The sequence below is a fragment of the Marmota monax genome, unplaced genomic scaffold, assembly GCF_021218885.2.
Source record: "Marmota monax isolate L192 unplaced genomic scaffold, Marmota_monax_Labrador192_F-V1.1 WCK01_AAM20220418_F8-fsc00003, whole genome shotgun sequence".
In the NCBI taxonomy this organism is placed as follows: Eukaryota; Metazoa; Chordata; class Mammalia; order Rodentia; family Sciuridae; genus Marmota; species Marmota monax.
Window position 1 is genome coordinate 6,918,639 of NW_026694084.1, and position 19,823 is coordinate 6,938,461.

General features: G+C 37.4%; 2 protein-coding genes and 1 non-coding gene across 4 annotated transcripts in view; 1 reads left to right on the forward strand and 2 right to left on the reverse strand.

The window, feature by feature from the left end:
* Matn2 (matrilin 2) overlaps positions 1 to 4,550 on the forward strand; it is a 146,807-nt gene extending 142,257 nt beyond the window's left edge. Inside the window, exons 15-19 of one of the 2 annotated variants that reach the window (XM_046464938.2) lie at positions 243 to 395; positions 1,442 to 1,513; positions 1,894 to 1,971; positions 2,321 to 2,419; positions 4,004 to 4,550. In XM_046464938.2, coding sequence (XP_046320894.1) covers positions 243 to 395; positions 1,442 to 1,513; positions 1,894 to 1,971; positions 2,321 to 2,419; positions 4,004 to 4,059 — 458 coding nt within the window. In that variant the 3' untranslated portion in view covers positions 4,060 to 4,550. Of the gene's footprint in view, positions 1 to 242; positions 396 to 1,441; positions 1,514 to 1,836; positions 1,972 to 2,320; positions 2,420 to 4,003 lie in introns of both variants that reach the window. The other variant, XM_046464937.2, reaches the window with a different exon arrangement.
* Positions 4,551 to 8,918: 4,368 nt separating this feature from the next.
* Positions 8,919 to 11,323, reverse strand: Rpl30 (ribosomal protein L30). Its single transcript, XM_046464881.2, has 5 exons — positions 11,215 to 11,323; positions 11,054 to 11,106; positions 10,667 to 10,812; positions 9,774 to 9,904; positions 8,919 to 9,020 (listed from the first exon to the last, which is right to left on the reverse strand). Exons 2-5 carry the CDS (start codon positions 11,072 to 11,074, stop codon positions 8,971 to 8,973), a joined length of 348 nt encoding a protein of 115 aa, XP_046320837.1. The 5' UTR covers positions 11,075 to 11,106; positions 11,215 to 11,323; the 3' UTR covers positions 8,919 to 8,970.
* LOC124107081 (small nucleolar RNA SNORA72) lies at positions 9,249 to 9,382 on the reverse strand. Its single transcript, XR_006856284.1, has one exon. It is a non-coding gene; the product is annotated as a small nucleolar RNA SNORA72 (small nucleolar RNA).
* Positions 11,324 to 19,823: the final 8,500 nt, after the last annotated feature.

The following is a 19,823-nucleotide window of genomic DNA, read 5'->3' on the forward strand; positions in this document are numbered from 1 at the left end:
GCTGAGCAACATGTTGGGTACCCAACCTCTCCCAGATCCCTCACTTCTCTTTAGGGTCCCTCTCTTTTGTTCATAGGGCCAAAGCAAAATGGAGGGAAAATACAAACAAAGGGGTGTTGGTATGGACCCCTCCCTCAATCACATCACTTAATATCTAGCTGACTTTGGATGTAGTACACATAACTTCCAGAGCAGGGATGCAAATCCCTAACTGCCTTGTTCTTACCTGTTTTGCTTCCTAGGTATCACTATGTATGCTGTTGGGGTTGGAAAAGCCATTGAGGAAGAACTACAGGAGATTGCCTCTGAGCCTACTGACAAACATCTCTTCTATGCAGAAGACTTCAGTTCAATGGGCGAGATAAGTGAAAAGCTAAAGAAAGGCATCTGTGAAGGTACTCTAGCAGCATCTAGGAAAGGCCAGTATGAACAATCAAAGAAGGAATCTCAACCCATTCTTTCAGCATAATCAAAAAAGTGCCTCCTGGTGGTCAGGGTCAGTGGTACTTAGAATCAGTAATCATAAAAAAGGGAACAGAAGAGAGGGAAAGACAAAACTGATAACTACCACAGCTTGAGCACTTGCTCTGTGCAGAGCGGTGTGATAAATAGTAGGAGGTGCCAGCCTACTTAATCCTCACCAAAGCCTTAGAAAAGTGATCGTGTAGCAGGAAACAATCATTATATAAACCAGGAGAGAAAAGGTGCAATTTCAAAATATGCCTGTAATTTGGAGTGGAAAGTGATGGTTATCCTTGCAAGCTCACTGTTGGAAATTCAAAGAATGCTTTTCTGCATGGACAACTCATGTGTATAGAATATTATTAGACTGCCCTTTAGAATTCAAATTTTGAATTCTTAATGTTTTTCCACAATCCACTAATTGTGCCAAGTAGGCTTGTACATGGTAGTTCTGTCCATTTTTCTTCCTACTCATGCCCCAGGTACAATCACCTCTAAAATCCAATCTAAGTGATGTGTCTTAATCCTCTAAAGGAAAACTCTGAGATAAAGGGGGACCAGGGAGGGAAGGTCTTTCAGATTCCTGTGAGTAGATCATACATTGCCTCTTGGCCATTTTGTTCATGTTGAAATGCCCTCTCGAGTTGGATTGCTGGCATTTCAACTTGATTCAACAAATTTAACCATTTTTCTACCCTTCACTCTAGATATGTTTTTTATTTTTTGGGAGGATGTGGGGGAGCATTCTTTAGAAGCTATACATAAGGGGAGAAGGCTTCTCTTAGAACTGCCCTAAAATGGTCATCGATTATAACAGTAAACAACTGCTTTTCTGAGAATTTGGTATTACCAATAAAAACAAACCAAACCAAGCCTGAGTTATGGCAGGAGGTAAGGAGTTGGTCTGAGACTAGCTTCCTCAAGCACATGCATGGGTATGGAAAACTGTTATCCCTTCTGGTCACCTCTTTCCACTCAGCTCTAGAAGACTCTGATGGAAGACAGGACTCCCCAGCAGGGGAACTGCCAAAGAGGGTCCACCAGCCAACAGGTAATTTTTTAAAACAATGTTTTCAGAATCTCTGGTGGGTGTTTCTGCCATGGTTTCTCTCCCAATAAAAGTTGTAAAATAATGAAAGTAAGAAAGATTTAAATTATGTTAACTGAGGCCTTTTTTCCTGTAACAAGGAAATTTATACTTCAAGTTTGTAATTTGGTAACTAGTAGCTCTGCTAATAGACTTTTTGCCTCAGTATATCAAAGTAAAGCTCTGTACTAGGTGGCAGGAATAGCAAGCGCCTTATTGTGCTGCTGGCTACTTTAGACCACAGTGGTGTTAAGCAGGTTTGACTTCAGTTTTCTTTCTCTTTACAGAATCTGAGCCAGTCACCATAAATATCCAAGACCTACTTTCCTGTTCTAATTTTGCAGTGCAACATAGATATCTATTTGAAGAAGACCATCTTTCACGGTCTACACAAAAACTTTTCCACTCAACAAAATCTTCAGGTAATTCCAAGTAAAATAGTTACTATAATTTGATAACAGCATTGCAACTTGCCAAAAAACTTGGCTTAAAGAAAATAGGAAGGAGGAAAGAGAACTTAAATAGAATGAGAACAAAAAAAAAAAAGAAGAGAAACAGTATTCTGTCCCCTAATCCACAGTTAAGGCCTGTTTCAGTGCTAGAAGCATAGATAGTCCTTTCCTGGTATTTACTTCACTGGATCTGACTGTGTGGAAAAAGTGGAACATTTCTTTCACTACGGTTTTCTCTATATGATGATTCAATCCTATTATTATGTGTCTGGACGTTTGGTGGATGACAGAGGTGAACACTTTCCATCTGCTTTCTCAGGAAGCCCTCTGGAAGAAAAACACGATCAATGCAAATGTGAAAACCTCATAATGTTCCAGAACCTTGCAAATGAAGAAGTAAAAAAATTAACACAGCGCTATATCCTTTTCTAGTGTTATGCTGCATATGGAATGCAAAGAATATTACCAAAACTCACAAATGCTCTGTATGGCTTTTATCAGGTGAAATTATTCCCAGGAAGTTGAGGATAGTGAGCTCCAGGAAAAGCTTTTTCTTAAAAAAAAAAAGAAGATTGCCATGCCAACACAGGGTCAGCCAGGCTTAGTGGCAAGTGTCAGGCATTTAGTGTCAGGCATTTAGTTGCCATCTGCTGTCCTAGGAGGATTAGCAGAAATGCTAGTCAACCATGCAATATGTAAGAAAATAAAATAAAGGACTTAATTCCCTCTCTGCTAGGACGATATGTACTGGATCTGAAGTGCATCAAAGGTACAGTGTCTCTAGGTAGAGAATGTGGTAGACTTAAGAGGTTTCAAACTCAGTTTAAACCCCCAACCTTTTCTTTGGCCATAAACTGCACAGCAGCCACATTTGGATTCAATGTGTAGTTTCTAAAGGATTTCTCTTTTATTGGGCTTTTTTTTTCTTCTCATTTTTTTGGCAGCAGATAGCTTTATATCAGCACTCTAGAAGATGAAACATTCTACCAAGGGAACAGTAAGATCCAATGATTCATTAAAACAATATTATAAATAAAAGGAATGCTTTAGGATAATAGAGAAATGAGGATTCAGTGCTTTTTACACATTGATCACACTGCCAACTGCTCTGAACTTAAAATTACAGTAAGCTTACTAAAGCTGGCTGATATGTATCTCGGCGTGCATCAACTAGCCTATAGGGAAATGGTTTAATTCTGAACTACCACTGGGCCAAGGGGCTTGTATAATAAGAAACAACAGCACATAGCAATTCCCCTTCTAAAAGCTGCAAACAGGCTCCCCTAAGTAAAACAGAACAATTTTTTTGACAGTGGTTAATATAGACGATGAATCTGGGTTCCCATTCTGCCAAAGGGGCAGGTAGATGGCATTAAGGAGCTTCCTGGGAAGACACTTGATTTAATGCCTCTTCTCTCTTTCTACTCCACCTCTGAAGGTCTACTTCCCAAGAGACTAAAGTTATGAATGAAAAGAGCACAGATCAAATTCCTCCAGGAAGCTTCCTTTTAGCCTTACCTCGTATCATGGGTGAAAACTCCCTCTCTTCTCTTCTGACTTTATATATTACTTTTCAAGTCCTAATCTTTCATATTCTTCTCTTTACAACATCCCCAACATTATCATTTCTGGTTCCCAGAGGTGTGCTATAGCAAACTCTTTTACAAGCAACAGGGGTATGAATGCCATTAAAAATCTGAATCAGTTAAAAATTTTAAACTATTTCTTGATTTGTGTGTGTATATAATGATTACATATAACAGTGGGATGGCTCTGTCTTTAGAAATGAACTTAACTTGAACTATATTTGTCTTGAAAGTGTGTTAAATTAGTTTCTTAAACTTATAATCAGGGTTTTAAAATACTTGACAAGAATTCTTTTTTTTTTAAGCTCAAAGCCTTTGATATTTCAGGACAAAATTTTATTTAGATAAATCAAGTTGTATTAGAATGTCAATGAAAATATGCAATTCAGATCCCTCTTCCTTAATTTGAGATTTACTAGAAGAAATGACACAGAGAATGGAAGCCTTGGAAAATCGCCTGAGATACAGATGAAGACTAGAAACACTCCACACATCCTTATGTCACTGTATCAAGAATTGCAATGGAAGCAGCACAGAGCCCCAAAGCTCAGGCTATTAGGTCTATAATGTTGGGAAGTAAAACACAACCAGTTCAGAGGAAGCTGGTTTACTATACAAAGAAAATAAAATACCAACTTGTATAAATTTATTTAGGGGAGGGGAACTTCAGAATTTTGATGAGTTTACCATAAGAATAAATAAGCTATGCAAGGTATTTTGTAATGTTCTGTGGATATAATTTGCTTCTGCCTCATCCTGCCTTAGTGTTGTAATCTCATCGACTACAAAATATTTTGCAGTCTTACTTCTTAGAACACTGGCCATAGGAAATGCTAATTTTTTGTATTGGACTTTACCTTGATATATGTATATGGATGTATGCACAAAATAATAGGACATATGTACTTGTGTAACAAGTTGAATTTTTTTATACAATATTAAAATTTATCACTTCAGAGAATAGCATCCTGTGCAAAATTCTTAATTTTTTTTAAAAAAAAATATTTTTAAGTTGTAGATGAACACAATGTCTTTATTTATTTATTTTTATGTGGTGCTGAGGATCAAACCCAGGGCCTCACACTTGCAAGGCAAGTGCTCTACCACTGAGCTACAGCCCCAACCCCCCAAATTCTTAATTTTACATGCAAGATATGTATACATGAAAATGGCCAATTATGCGCATTTAAAAAAAAGTTTGATCTCAGTGATTAGGAAATGCAGGGTAAAACAAAAACCTTTTTTTTTTTTACTCTACTAGTGGCAAAAATGAAAGTTTGTCAAGTGTTCTTAAGGCGTGGAACTATAAGACTTTTATACACTGCTAAGAAGAGTGCAAATTGGCAGTCTCTTTGCAGAATAAATCTGCCTGCCCCAAATGAAACTAAAAATGCAGGAAACCCCGTAACTGTAGCAGGACTTACTCAATGATTTTAGTACATACATACAAGGAGACCTGTACAAGAATGCTACTAGAGTTTGTAAAAGCAACATACTAGCAAAAACCTAAACATTATCAGAAGGGGAACTGATATAATACACTAACATGTATATTTAAGTACAGAAAATATTCCAGAGTGATAGACATCTAATGAGGAAAATAAGGAAGTGAGAATAGTCAAAAAGGACTTCAACTATGTCTGCTTAGGAAGATAAACTGAACAAGAAACAAAGACAAAAAGTCATCTTTCCCCAAGGAAGTCACTACACTTTAAGAATCCAAATGATGTCTTATAAACAAAACTTGATAAATCTATACTGAAATATCTTAAGACAAGTGTTTACATCAGAATAAGCTCCCAAAAAGCAGTGTGGCAGAATGGGAAGAACATCTCTTAAGGCCTCAACCTTATCTGAAAAACCTATTTGACCCTAAATATAGACGTTTTCGTTAGGAAGCTGTATTGATTTGGATTCACATTATTTGAGATATAACCAGTTCAGGCACTGCTTAGTTTGCTCAGTTTGACTTTACATTCTGTTGTGTTCAAGCTCCCTCTAGTGGCTCAAGACTACCCTTCCTCTTTTAAGCTATTAAATATTTCTACAACTTGGTGCGGAAAAGAGGCAGTTTCATGGAAAACTGGAAAACAAAGGCTTCCAACCAAAGCATCAAAATGTACAGATTAATCCAAGATATTTAACTTAGGGAATGCCTCAAATATAAAATATTTGTTGTTTTTGCAACTTTTACATGAAGGGTTTTGCATTCCACTTTTATCATTTATCACCTGTCTTAATTTCATCTGTTAAAATGGAAATAACAGTACTGTCGTGTTGTCAAAGGATCGATTGTATACATTTAGTAAAAGGACCCAAACCTTTCAAATGCTCAATATGAGCTATTATGTTTTTATTCTTCAGCAGCTAACAGCATCTGACCCAGAGATGGTAAGTGTATGAGTGAGAATGAATTGTTTCTGCTTTTGTTCTTTAGTAGTTCCCTCCCCTACATTATCTTTTGAACAAAACAGAAGGCAATGAATTTAACAGTAAATGCACTAAATTACTGAAAAAGTACCATCAGTTAGATGAAGATAAAATTCTGGACAGTCATAAGCTTAATGTCATTGTTTAAGCACTAGAAAATATTATTCACTCTAATAGTTTTTGGTGACAAAATTGAGACCATCTTTAAGAACTTAGCTTAATGAGAGGCAGATATTAATGCCATAAAATAGGTTTTAAGGTAACTCAGAGGCACCTAATCTAGACTGAAAGATGATGCTGAACTTATCCTCAGAATAAGTACAGGTAGGCCCAGAAATGCAGAATGGGAGCTGGTAGTTGTAGATGTGACAGCAGACCAAAAACTCCAGATGATCATCTTCCAGATTACCCAGCTGGTCATGCATTTATGACCAACCTAAAACTTAATTTTTTTATAACTTTTTGTTCCTGCCGCCATCCTGTACCAATTCCAGTTGTTACACTTCACAACAGCTAACCTCTTCATTGGGACAGCTATCTCTATTCCTAACAGTAGAGGTATGGAGTAAATTCAGCTGGCTGGGATTTTCTGTAGTTCCTCTTGTTTTAGAGGCAAACACATTATTTTTATTGCAATCAAAAAAGAAAATGCCACTTTAGACAGTCCTAATGGCATTTTCTCCAGCAGCAGTTTAATGGCACTTTATCTCAGGCCAGGAAATGTTTCCTATTTAAACTTTTACAGAAAGATTGCACAGCCAAGAAGTTGTATCATAAAAACACTGCAAAGATATAGTAGACTGGAACCCACATTTTAAAAAAAAATTATTTATTTTACTCATCTTAGTTGTTGATGGATCTTTATTTTTTATTTATATGTGGTGCTGAGAATCGAACCCAGTGCCTCACACATTCAAGGCAAGCGCTCAACCACTCAGCCACAATCCCAGCCCCCCAAGATTCCCACACTTTTTAAAGTAAATTAGAACAAGTTAAACTAGAGGGGAAAATAATCTAAAAATAACTCAATAGGGTGGAACTCTCATTGGTGGGAAAAATTAACAAAGCAAATATAAGAAGCACATACTTCCTTAACCAAGAGGCAAAATTTTGAATTATGGTAGTCGGACCAAGCAATTCTTATCAAAGACAAAGATTTCAAACAATTTAAGAATACCAGTCTCTGAATATGTAAACATGAACACCTTATACCATTTAAGATTTTTCATGTAACCCAATGGCTCTTAACAAGATATGCTAATCTAAAAAGGTGGACGTGATATTTGGTGGTTATGTTTCAATGAAATGGAAGGGAAACCAGGAATAAAAAACAGCTTCAGTATCCTCAGCTCTCCCAAAGAACTGCATTGTCAAACATCAGTATGCTCCCAAAATGTAAGAGTAACAACCACTCTAGTAATAGCTACTCTCCAAAAGTGTATCTACAACCTCTGATTTAACACCAAGATCAGATGTTACCTTAAAATAAACCCAAGGGGAATGACACAATATATAACAAAATGTTATTATATACCTATTAAGAGATAGCCCTGACTCTAAGTTCAGTAAATGGCTGACCTTTTGGACAGTAAACGTAAGGCATCCTCTTTTCCTGTCTATCATCAAAAATTGCCTGAAAAGATGTGAGGCCAAAGAGGGAAGATGGGAGACTGCTAAATCCAAGACAGTAATTTCTTTTTTTTTTTTTTTTATATTTACTTTTTAATTTTCGGCGGACACAACATCTTTGTTTGTATGTGGTGCTGAGGATCGAACCTGGGCCGCAAGCATGCCAGGCGAGCGCGCTACCTCTTGAGCCACATCCCCAGCCCCAAGACAGTAATTTCTGACACTTCTATAGTTTCCCTCAAAGTCCAGCAGACTGCACAGGGCATATATTCTATTAGCATCATTCAACTTGGTAAGTGAGGATGTAGCGTCAATATTTTCCCCCAAATTAATTCCTCTTAATGTCCCAAAGTACATTAATATATGTGGGGAAGGGGTTCTATGAGGTATATGGTATACATTTTCCCCAAAATCTCAACACCAAACATACTTCATGTCTTTTAGGACTAAATGATACAAAACTCATCCCAGCAATTTGACAAAACTTATGAAGATCTGGGCTTATTCTTAAGTCATCCACATATATTTCTTCTATCTCTTCATTAAAGTTCAATAGTACTTTCCTCAGCCTATGAAAACACTCTAGATGGGGAAACATTTCACTTAAATCTTACTACTCAGATTTGTAATTCTGGCTGTTTAACCTCAAAGCATCTCAAACACATTCAAATATGAAAATGCAAATAATATCCTCAGACTAGAATTATGAAAATTAAGTCTCTTAAAAACCTAGTATATGAACATCCTCAATCTGAAATTTTCTTAGAACTGACATAAGTAGAATATCCATGATCTCAAACTGTTTCATGTATAAAATTATTAAATATACTGTATACGTGTTGGAGTTTTGTGGCTCAGTGGTACAGTGTTTGCCTAGCATGCATGAGGCACTGGGTTCAATCCCCAGCACCACATAAATAAAACTAAACAAAATAAAGGTACTTGTGCCCACCTACAACTAAAAATATTTTTTAAAAAATACTGTATATAAATCACAAATGAATTTTGTATTTAGACTCAGGTCCCATTCTGAGATTTTATTATGTATATGCAAATATTTCAAAATCTGCAAAACATTTCTGGTCTTCTGCATTTCAGGTAAGGGATACTCAATGCTTTCCCTTTAGAAAAACAAGAAAATGGAAACTATGATGTATAAGTCTCTACCCAAAGTCTTGTCACATCCAGCTCCCCCCTCTGCCTCTCTATATTACCTCCAGGAAGGTTTTCAGAAACTAAAAGACACAAAGAAAATAACCAAAATGAATGCAGTGTTTTTAAAACACACTCTGCCAAGTTTTATTAAAGAAAAATTTTACACATTTTACTTTTCACCAGTCTGTTCTGGCATGCTTCTAATGATATCAGAATCACCTAGAAAATAAAAACAGTAATTTTACAATACATTTAATGGCAACTGGTAGTAACAAAATTTCTGTATTTTGTTTACATGTTCTTTTAGACAAGTCTGCAACTTAGTATTGATTATTTGCAAGTTACCCCACTAGCTGTACTATCATTTTTCAAAAGGTAGATCAAGATAATGTAGAATCATAGTCATAATATGGTCATACAAAATGATCATATTGTAAATCAGATTGGGTTTATCACCAGCACTTATAAAACCAGGCCCAGGGAAAGAACTAGGTCTGGGGACACCATGCATGGTCTTAATATAGCGAATGTTTAGCCTGCCCTGATTATTACAAAAATCAGAACAGCGAGAATATTCGCAGAATTTTATGAGTTACCTAAAATTCACAGGTTCAAAACATAACACTTCATCCCAACCCTCAACCTAATTTTACCTGTCCTTTCTCAGGCAACAAAGATTACTTTTTTACTATTTTATCTGATTATTTCCGCCTTATAGTTTCACTTTTTACAAGTTCCCAAGTCATTATTATTTTGGTGTTTTATTAAAGAGTCTCAAAGTAAAAAAAAAAAAAAAAAATTGATTTATAACAAAGCCAATTATAACGTTATTATCAATTCTCTGCAAAATAAAACTAGAATTATCCTTTAGCCAAACTCACAACCTGAACTCAGGAACCAAAGACATTTCCATAACAAGAAATACTGGTATTATATTACAAGGAAAAATGATTTTATGTTTTAAAAATATACCTGGATCAATGATAGACAGTGTGCATACTCTGTAGTATTTTCCACATGCTGTGCCCAGTTCAATATTATTGCCACTGTAGTGATGGACACCAGTTTTGGCCAACATGGCATAGTACTCTATTTCAGATTTCCTTTAGGAACCAAACAAACAAACAAACAAAAAAAGCAAATCAATACCAAGTGACTAACAGACAAAAGATACTCTTTATCTTATTAATTGTAATGTTGGTGAGACTTTCTAATTAAACATACTACTCTTGAAAACATGGAATAAGACCCAACACTCTAGGCTCCACCAATAACCAGACATCTATATAAGATCTCTGAGCAGGTTATACATTAGCATGGAAAATAGAGAGTAGGGGATTAATCATATGGCTAATACTCTGGAAGTTCCTTTAGCTTATTTACAGTATCTACTAGGGTTCAATTTCAAAATAGTCTAAAAAATCAATCCGGGCTCAGAAGTGACACACAGGGCTGAATTCGGTGATTCCATGAGACCCTCTAACTTGTCCAGCCTAATTTTTTACCTGATTTTCCGTACTACAACGAATACAATGAAGCACCTTTCAAGCATCTCAAAGCTAAAGAAATAAGGATAAATGGCAGAATAAAAAATATAAGGAGAAACTAATTATACATCTGTGCTTCCTTCAAACTTTGACAACCTGTGATTTTAGCCCCCCTTCACACATTTCTCCTCAAAGAAAGCAAATGATGATGGGACACAAGTTAAGGACGAAACATCAAAACAGCAACCACAATAATTATTCTGTTTGCGAAAAATAAACTTGTACATAAAATCAAATTCATGCAACGCAGATTACTTTTCTAGACATTCGTTCATGATGAATTTGCAGTCGGCGACACACTGAAGTTCCCTCCATTACCTCAAAGCTGGACAGTTGTTGGCAAGGATGACCAATTTCGCTTTGCCCTGTCTGATCATCTTCAGAGTTTGCTTGTACCCCAGTACATACTTTCCACTTTTCATAACAAGCTGAAGCCGAGAGTTGATCGACTCCAGGGACTTTTTCTACAAAGCAAACATTGAATACGAATGTGAAGGCCTCATTTACAACCACCTCAAAACAAGATCCAACTTTCTGGAATTGAGCCGCTTAGTAAAACCTTTTAAGCCACGGAGAGCCTCTCAGGTTCCTTTTAGAACCCTCCCAATGCCAGTGGGCATGCTGCCTCCCCGCTCAGATCTGCGCGGCCCGGCTCAGACTCGTCTCCACGTGAATCGGCTTCAGGCCCCAGCCCTCCTCACTCACCGTCTTTTTTGCGGCCACCATCTTCCTGCCTTAGATGCGGGACGGCCCCCAACCTGAAACATAGAGAAGACAGTACAGGAGATTTAAGATCCCAGGTTTTAACCGGCAATCGGGAGGGTTCCCCGAGCCAGATAACTCTCCGCACTGCGGAGCTCACTCACCTAGAGCAGCGGTCAAGATGGCCGGAGAGCTAGAAAGGAAGGAATTCCCACAATGCAAAGTTCTTTACGGCAGATCCGGAGGACGCTAGGACCGGAAGCGGAAGCAAATAGCAAACGGAAGGGGTGGGGCTAGAAGCGTGCGGCCGCTGTCGGTTGCTATGGATACCACCAGTTCTAATGGTGGGCGGGCCTTTAACTTCTCTCTGTGTCCTTAAATTTTCTGCCTCGTATTGGATTAGGCTACAAGCTGCGAGTTTAGGAAAACCGAAGCGTCGAACCTGGCAAGGACTGGCGAAACCAACTGAGAGTACGGTAGAAGGGCCGGGAGAAGAGGCAGTTTGTCTGCTGAAGGCGCCGCTCCTGCGGAGGCTCCTGGAGGGAGCCGGAGCCGCTTTTCCTGCTTCTACCCTTCGCAGGTCAGAAGCAGCTGGATCCACTCTTCTGCCCTTGCCCAGGTTGCGGGTCCTTCGGAGAACGGTGGCTTCACGCGCAGAATCCCCAAGGCTCAGCTTTTGTGGCTATGTTAGAATGATTCGGGGCACTGAAATCTAATTTTTAAAAAAATCTTTTTTTTTTTTTTTGCTGTGAACCTTGGAGCTTGGTATAAATATCCAGTGACGAATTGTACAAGATATTAGGTACTGAAAGTTCCCACCTCCTCACCAGTACCAAAATAAATTAATTAAAAAGTAAAATCTGCCCGGTGCGAAGGGGGACATACCTGTAACCCCAGCGACTTGGGAGGCCGAGGCAGGAAAATTGCAGTTTCTAGATCCTCAGCAATTTAGCAACACCCTGTCTCAAAAAGGGCTGGGATATAGCTCAAAGATGAAGCGCCCCTGGGTTTAATCCCCAGTTCAAAAAAAAAAAAAAAAAAATCAGACCGGTAAGTAAGCAATTTGTCGTGTTATTTTGCCCTGAGGACGGGAAAGGGAAGGACCTCTTTCTGTCTTCTTCCTCTCGCCCTCACACACAACCTTTTCATTCTCAGCTTTACATATCTAATGTTATTGTCAGGTCTAAGACCAGAACCCTGGTCTGTAACTCAGATTCTTTTCCAAAATTTATTCAAATGTGTGACTCACTTTGAGGTGAATTTAACCTAACAATAAAGTAGCTAGTATAGTGTGGCTGGAGTAGAGCATTTGTGAGAAGAAATAATAAGAATACAAAAAAAAAAAAAATTTAAATGTAGTAATGATAGGAACTTGGGGTACAGCATTTGCCTAGAATACACAAAACCCTGGGTTTGGTGTCCAGCAACGTGCAGACACGATTTAAATATAAGAATTATGTGAGTTTGATTTAGAGTTAATTTTAAAAAATCATTTTATGGGGCTGGGTTGTAGCTCAGTGGTAGAGCTCTTGCCTAGCATGTGTGAGGTACTGGGTTTGATTCTCAGCACCGCATATAAATAAGTAAAATAAAAGTCCATTGACAACTAAAAAAAAATTAAAAATAATTTTATGCTCAAAATCTTATTTATTCTAGACTTTTTCCCAGAAATATTTAAATTCCAGGAAACTCCTTATCATTGCTGAAGAACCTTTGAGGGACACCCTTGATTTATAGCATTATTAGAAGTAACATCTGGACAGTGATTCCATTGTCAGTAGAACTTGAAAACAGTGAAGACACTAATATTAGATTGCCACCAGAAAGATTAAGTTAGATATAGGTTAGGGAAACAGGTTCTTTTGAAGGATGGATTAACATTGTGTCAAAACAAAATGAACATATAAAAGCGTTTAATATAAGGCGACACAGAATCTCAATGATTTCTCAGGAGAATGACTGGAGGTTGGAAGAGGAAGAGGAAATCTTATTTTATTCCCTTCTATGTATTCAAATATTTTGGCCTAGCAATCAAACTTTTAGAAACCTATCCTACAAGTATGTTCACACTATTGCTCAAAAAAATGTAAACAAGGATATATATTTCACCATTATTTTACTAGCAAAAGTATCTTAGAAACAATATCAAATGCTTTTTCTTAACCAGTATATACATTTGCATAGACTTAGAAAAAAGTATGGAAAGCTAATTATCAAAACTTACCTCTGGAAGAGAAATTAGAAGATCAGGAGGAGAAGAAAGAGCCTTATCTTTTTTACTATATATTTCAATACTGCTTTAATTGTTTTACAGTGAATATTAACTGTTAGTACATTAAAAATTCCTTTTTAATAATAAAATGTTCTTTTTTAAATATATTTTTGAATTGGTATCTTGAGAAACATCAATTATACTTCAAAGCAGTATTTCTCAGTCTGGTTTCCAGGTCACAGGAATCAAAACCACCTGGAGCTGACTTCTAGGCCCATATTTGTCTATGGAAAAGATGTATGTATGTGGGATCTGGGAATCATTTAATAAGCAGCCTAGAAGCCTCATATGAATCCTAAAATTTGAGAAGTAAAGACCTAAAGAGTGAGATAGCCAAGATGTTTCTGAGGCATGCTTGCTTAGACAGATACAAACTAAATAATAATGATGACTTATACTTTTGTATTGAGCTTTGGACTTTCAAAACTTTTTATAAGAACTGGGGCTGTAGCTCAGTGGCGGAGTGCTTGCCTAGCACATGTGAGGCACTGGGTTTAATCCTTAGCACTGCATTTAAAAAATAAATAAATAAAATAAAGTTGTCCATCTACAACTACAAAAAAATTTTTTAAACATTTAATATTTATTTTCAAATTATTATAATTTTAATTGACAAATAATTGTATTTATGAGTTATCATGATATTTTGATATATGTATGCATTTTGGAATAATCAAATCTAGCTAATTAACATTTATCACCTCACATGCTCATCATCTTTTTTTGTGGTAAGAACATTCAACTTAATCCCTTAGCAATTATGAACCGACATTAATACTAGTTATAATAACCATGCTGTGCAATGGATCACAAAAATGTATTCCTACTCTGTCACTGAACCTTGCACCCTTTGACCAACATCCCTCTCCATCCCCTCACCCCCCAGGCTTTGTTGACCACTATTCTACTCCCTTCTGAGTTTAACATTTTAAGATACTATCTATATGTGAGCATTCAGTATTTGTCTTTATGTACCTGTCTATTCCATTTAGCATAATATATTTCGGCTAATCCATGTTGTTCCACATGACATAGTTAATTCTTTCTTTACAGCACAATGATATCCTATTGTATGTGTCTGTGTGTATCACATTTTCTTTATCCATGTATCTGTTGATGGACATAAATTGTGTTTTAATAATTCACTTTCTCCCAAAATAATCAGAATAGCTATTGCCTCCATTTTAGAAAATGATTAAAAGCACTTAAAGCAACTTTCCTGAGATGCTCTTTGTTATACAATACCTAGTTTCCTGTCCTTGTTATACTTTTAAAGAAAGGATTGCTTTCTCTCTGAGTTCTTACCATGGTAGGGCTGTTTAAAAAAAAAAAAAAAGTCTTGTTTACAAAATCAGTCAGCTGGCCAGATTTGGCCTGTGGGCCATAATTTGCTGACTCCTGTGTTAGAAAATTTCTATCACTATTATTATATTATAAATGTTAAATAAATATTATATTAAAAATAGTTACTTTATGTCTCATAGAGAATATTCTTATTCTAAAGAAATGTATGTTGAATTATTTGGTGGTGAAGTGTCATGATGTCTTTAACTCATTTTCAAATGGTTCAAATAAAAATATATGTAGCCCTAGAAGACAGGTAGGTAGAGCAAATGCAGCAAAGTGTTAACAATTGTTGAATTTAGGTGGAGGGTATATAGCTGTTCATTGTTCTAGTCAACTTTCTAAATTTGAAAATTATCGTACTAAAATGTTTGGAAATGCATATGCTTTGAGAAAAGAGTTTGCCATTTGGATGTTATTACTTCTGGATTTTAGCCCATAGCATTTCAGAGTATTTTTGAAAAATACCAACAGATTACTCTGAAAGGACATAATTAACACAAATCTTTCCTTTACCAAAATTGCCTCACCCCATTTCTTAATACTCTGTAGGCACCTGCATTTATTGTGTTTTCTGGGTTTTACTTGCTGAGAAAAGTGACAGCCTGCATTCCTTGTTAGAGCATATCAGTACTAAGTTGTTATGGTTTGGATCTGAGGTGTTCCCCTAAAGCTTCTCTGTTAATCCAGGAGGTGAAATAATTAGATCAAGAAAGCTGTAACCTAATTGGTTTGAAAGCACTATTTTGAATGGGTTGAATAATAACTCTAGGCAGGTGGGACATAGCTGGAAGAAATGGGTCACTGAACATGTTCCTGGGGAAGTGTTCATCTTCTCTTTAGCCCCTTCCCCTCTCTGGCTGCCTCGAGCAAAGCAGCACTCCTCTGCCACACCCTTTGTCCATGATATTCTGCCTCACCTTGGTCCCAAAGCAACAGAGTCAGACAATGATGGGCTGAACCTTTGAAACCATGAGCCCAAATAAACTTTTCCTTCTCTCAGTTGTTCTTCTCAGATATTTTGGTCTCAGCAATGTAAAGCTGACTAACAGAAAGATTGGTACTGAGAGTAGAGTCATTGCTGTGACTAACCTGACTAGGTTTAGAAGCCTTCAGTACTGACTTGCAGGAGGAGTTTGGAAATCTTTGGAGATGGAGGCAGGAGAAGCCTTAGAATGTTGTAAGCATAGCTAAATGGGTGATTTGAGTAGGAGCTCAGAAGACCAGAATGCCAACAGGAATTCAGACAATAAGGACTGTGTTCATGAGGTTTCAGAGATGGAGGAGTCAACTGGAATTGGACTAGAAACCATTCATGTTGTAGTCTTGCAAATACTTCACCCATGTTCGTGAGGTCAAATTTAAAGGTGATGGACTAATTAATCTGGTAGAGAAAATTTCAAGGCAGCATAGCATTCAGATGGTGGCATGAATATTGCTATTGGCTTTTAGACAGGTTTACTGTGAGAATTTGGAACAGAAAGCAAAACAGGAAGATTTTGAAAGCTTGCAGTTTGGCCAGAAAAGTGCATGTAAACTTGAAGCCAAAGAAACTGTGGTTAGTGAAGAGATTACTACCACTAAAAAGAAGTTAATACTTTGCACAGAGACAATAGTAAAGATGAATTTAGGGTATTCATAAATTTGCAAGACCATTATGTATTGGATGTGTATAACTTGCTTTTTATTTTTTTAGTACTGGATATTGAACTCAGGGGCAGTTTACCATCACAAGGTCAGGATATAATAATAATAATAACTTGTTTTAGAGACCATGGGGCCTCTCAGCTTGCATGAGGGTCCTAGGAAGTTGTCTTATCATGACCAGATGCCCAGAAACTCCAAGGCCTCTGCAGCCATAGTGTGAGGGATCCAGCTAGCTTGAGCTGGCAGGAGACCTTGGCTTCATTCACATGGTACTGCAGGACTGCAGGATGCTGCAGTTAGAGGGTCATGGAGGCTTCCAGCAAGATTTCAAAGGAAGACCTGGGAAATCAGGCAAAATGTAGCAGGATTGGAATCCCTGTAGTATGCCCCTGAGAGGGTGATGCATAAAACTGTAGGAATTAAGAAATGCCAGTGACATGGAACATCTGCTGAAGAAAGCTGCTGGCTGCAGACAAAATCTGGCTTAAAGAGGCCACATGGGCTGAAACCAGCAGGGTCAAGGTGGCAGGGCTGCCAAAGCCCTCTGGAGATCACATCTTGTCACCATGTGTCCCAATGCTAAACTTGAAGCTACAGGATCAAATGTTTGCCCAACTGGGTTTTGGTCTTGTTTTGGTTCTGTCCCTTCTTTTTATGCCCCTATTCCTCCCTTTTGGAATGGAAATTTTTTCTTGGTGCCATTATTTGTTGGATGTATATAACTTGCACTAAGTTGCTGAGGCTTGCCTTGAACTTGCGCTCCTCATGCCTCAGCCTCCCAAGCTGCTGGGATTCTAAGCGTGTACCACCGTGCCTGACTTCTTTTGACTTTTAAGGTGCTCACAGCAAAGAGTTTGCCTTGATCTCGGAGGAGAATTTGGCTTTGGACTTTTAGACGATGCTAGAACTGCTAAGATTATAGGGACTCTTGGAGCGTAGACTAAATGCATTTTGCACTGTGAGATGGGTAGACTATTATGGTTTTGCTTTGAGGGACCAGGACAGACTACTATGATTTGGCTATGAGGTGTTGCCCTGTTATAGTTTAGATATGAGCTATCCTCCAAAAGCTCATATATGAGACAGTATAGGAATTTTCAGAGTTATAATCAATGGATTAATCAACTGATACAGATGAACTGGGTGGTAACTGTAGGCAGGTAGGGTGTAGCTAGAGGAAGTAGGTAACTAGGGGTATGCCTTTGGGGTTTATTTTGTCCCTACTGAGCAGAGCTTGCCCTGTTTCCTGATTGCCATGTCCTGAGCTGTGTACCCTTCCGCCTCACCTCAAGTCCAAAGCTATGGAGACTGTGGACTAACCCTCTGAAAATCATGAGCCAAATCCTTCTTCCTCTTAAGTTGTTCTTGTCAGGTCATTTGGTCACAGGGATGCAAACGTAACTAAACACTCTCCCCACCCCAAACTCCTGTATTAATGTAGGAGGAGAAATGATTAGATCACAAGAGCTGAAACCTAATCAGTCCATCCTAGTTTGAATGGACAAGCTAGGTGGTAACTATAGGCAGGTAGGGCATGCATGGAAGAAGTAGGTCATTGGGGGTGTGCCTTAAAAGGGTTCATCTCCCCTGGAACCTCCTTCCCCATCCCCTGCTTCCTGGCAGAGCAGAGCAGAGCAGTGTTCATCTACCACACCACTCTTCCCTGATGGTCTGCCTCACCTTGGGCTCAGAGCAATGAAGTTGCCTAACAATGGACTGAACCTCTGAAACCATGAGCCAAAATAAACCTTTTCTTGTCCAGTATTTTGGTCACAGTGATCATAAAACTGACTAACATACAAGTTCATCGGATAGTCATTGGTTCAGCACACTGCTCTTATTGTGAAGCAGTTAAAATTGTCATATTCATTGACTATTACTTATTCAATATTCAGATTATTATGCAATATTCAATAATGATTTGAAATTCAATTTGTCTAACTCAATCTTCTTATTCTTACCAGTCCCCCTGGATATTAAACATACTCAAAAATATGTTGGTGAGAAGGAGGGACAATAAACCCAAGTGAAAAGTCTCTGGAAACTCAGTGAATGTTAGTGACTTTCAACTGGGAGCAAGATAGAATTAAGATTACCTGTTCTACCTTTTTTTTCCTATACAATAATAAAGAAACCAAAACCGTTCTCCTATAGACTTTTCTGTTCAGATTGGAAGTATTTCAGACTCTGAAAGTTTTGCTTTCCAGATTAAGCAGGCTGCAAATCCTTTAGGACTAGATTAAAAGTAAGCAAAGAATGCTTCCTCCCATCTTATTTTATTTTAGTTTGTCATTTTTTTTTCATCCAAGGGAACATATGCTTTCTATGCCCTTGGCAAAAACACCACCACCACCCCCACACTTATACACAATTTCTTTATAATTTTATTTTGGAGGAGTAACATTTTTGATAGTAAAATGGTGTCTATAAAGATTGGTCTTTGAATTATCTTACATTTTATAGAGCCAATTTTTAAAAATTTAGTATGTTTCAAAGTATCTATAAAAGTAGGTTGTTTTATATATTATTTTCAATAATCTGACAAGTCTACTATATACTTTTATCCTCCATAAAGCTATGAAGCAGACCAAGACATCGATTTTTTTGCTTTTATACCAGAATAATATCAATTTAGTATTGTAACACTGCATATCATGCTGCTCAGAATATGTCATTAATTACTTAATGGAGAAATAGATAGCAAATGCAATTTTGTGATAAAATCAAAATACGGGTATGTGAAATAAAAACGATAAAAGGAGTCATTGGAGGTGAAAAGATGTATGAGCATCTACCTTTGAGATTTAAAACAATAAAATATGCAGGTACCATCAGCCTTTAAAATCATGATATTGGTTGTGATCAAGTATTACAAACTAGCATCTAATAAAACTAAAGGAAAAAGATAAGATGGGTAATTCTTGAGAAGGAGAGTGATCAGGAAGGGTAAGTACTGTGTATTAGTCTAGAGACTGGCATTGTAAGCAACAAAAACAAGCTCAGTTACACAGAAAAGCAATATATTTGCAGTTTAACAAATCAAACAAGCAACACCCATATCTGCATATAATAGTCATGGCTACTTCTAGATTGATAAATAGAAAGACCAGTGAATCATATGGAAAACAACATATTAACTTCCTTGTCTCACAATAAAATGAGTTCTTTCTTTGATAAGATAAAATCCAGAATGTAATGTCTGATGATGTGGGGGGTTTTTTGTTTGTTTTTTTGTTTTTGTTTTTGTTTTTTAAAATGGGATCTTGCTTTGTTGCCCAGGCTTGTCTTGTACTTCTAGCCAAGTGATCCTCCCACCTCAGCCTCCAGAGTAGTTGGATTACAAGTATGGGTCACCATGCCTGGTGAAGGATATGCATGTCTTAACAGAATGCCCACTAATGGTTGATGCTAGCAGAGGTATGATGGGTAGGAAAAGCAAATCTAATCAAGTGTCCATTACAGTAAAAATTGTCTGCTTCCCCCCCAAAGTCCCCTTCTGTCTTCCATGAG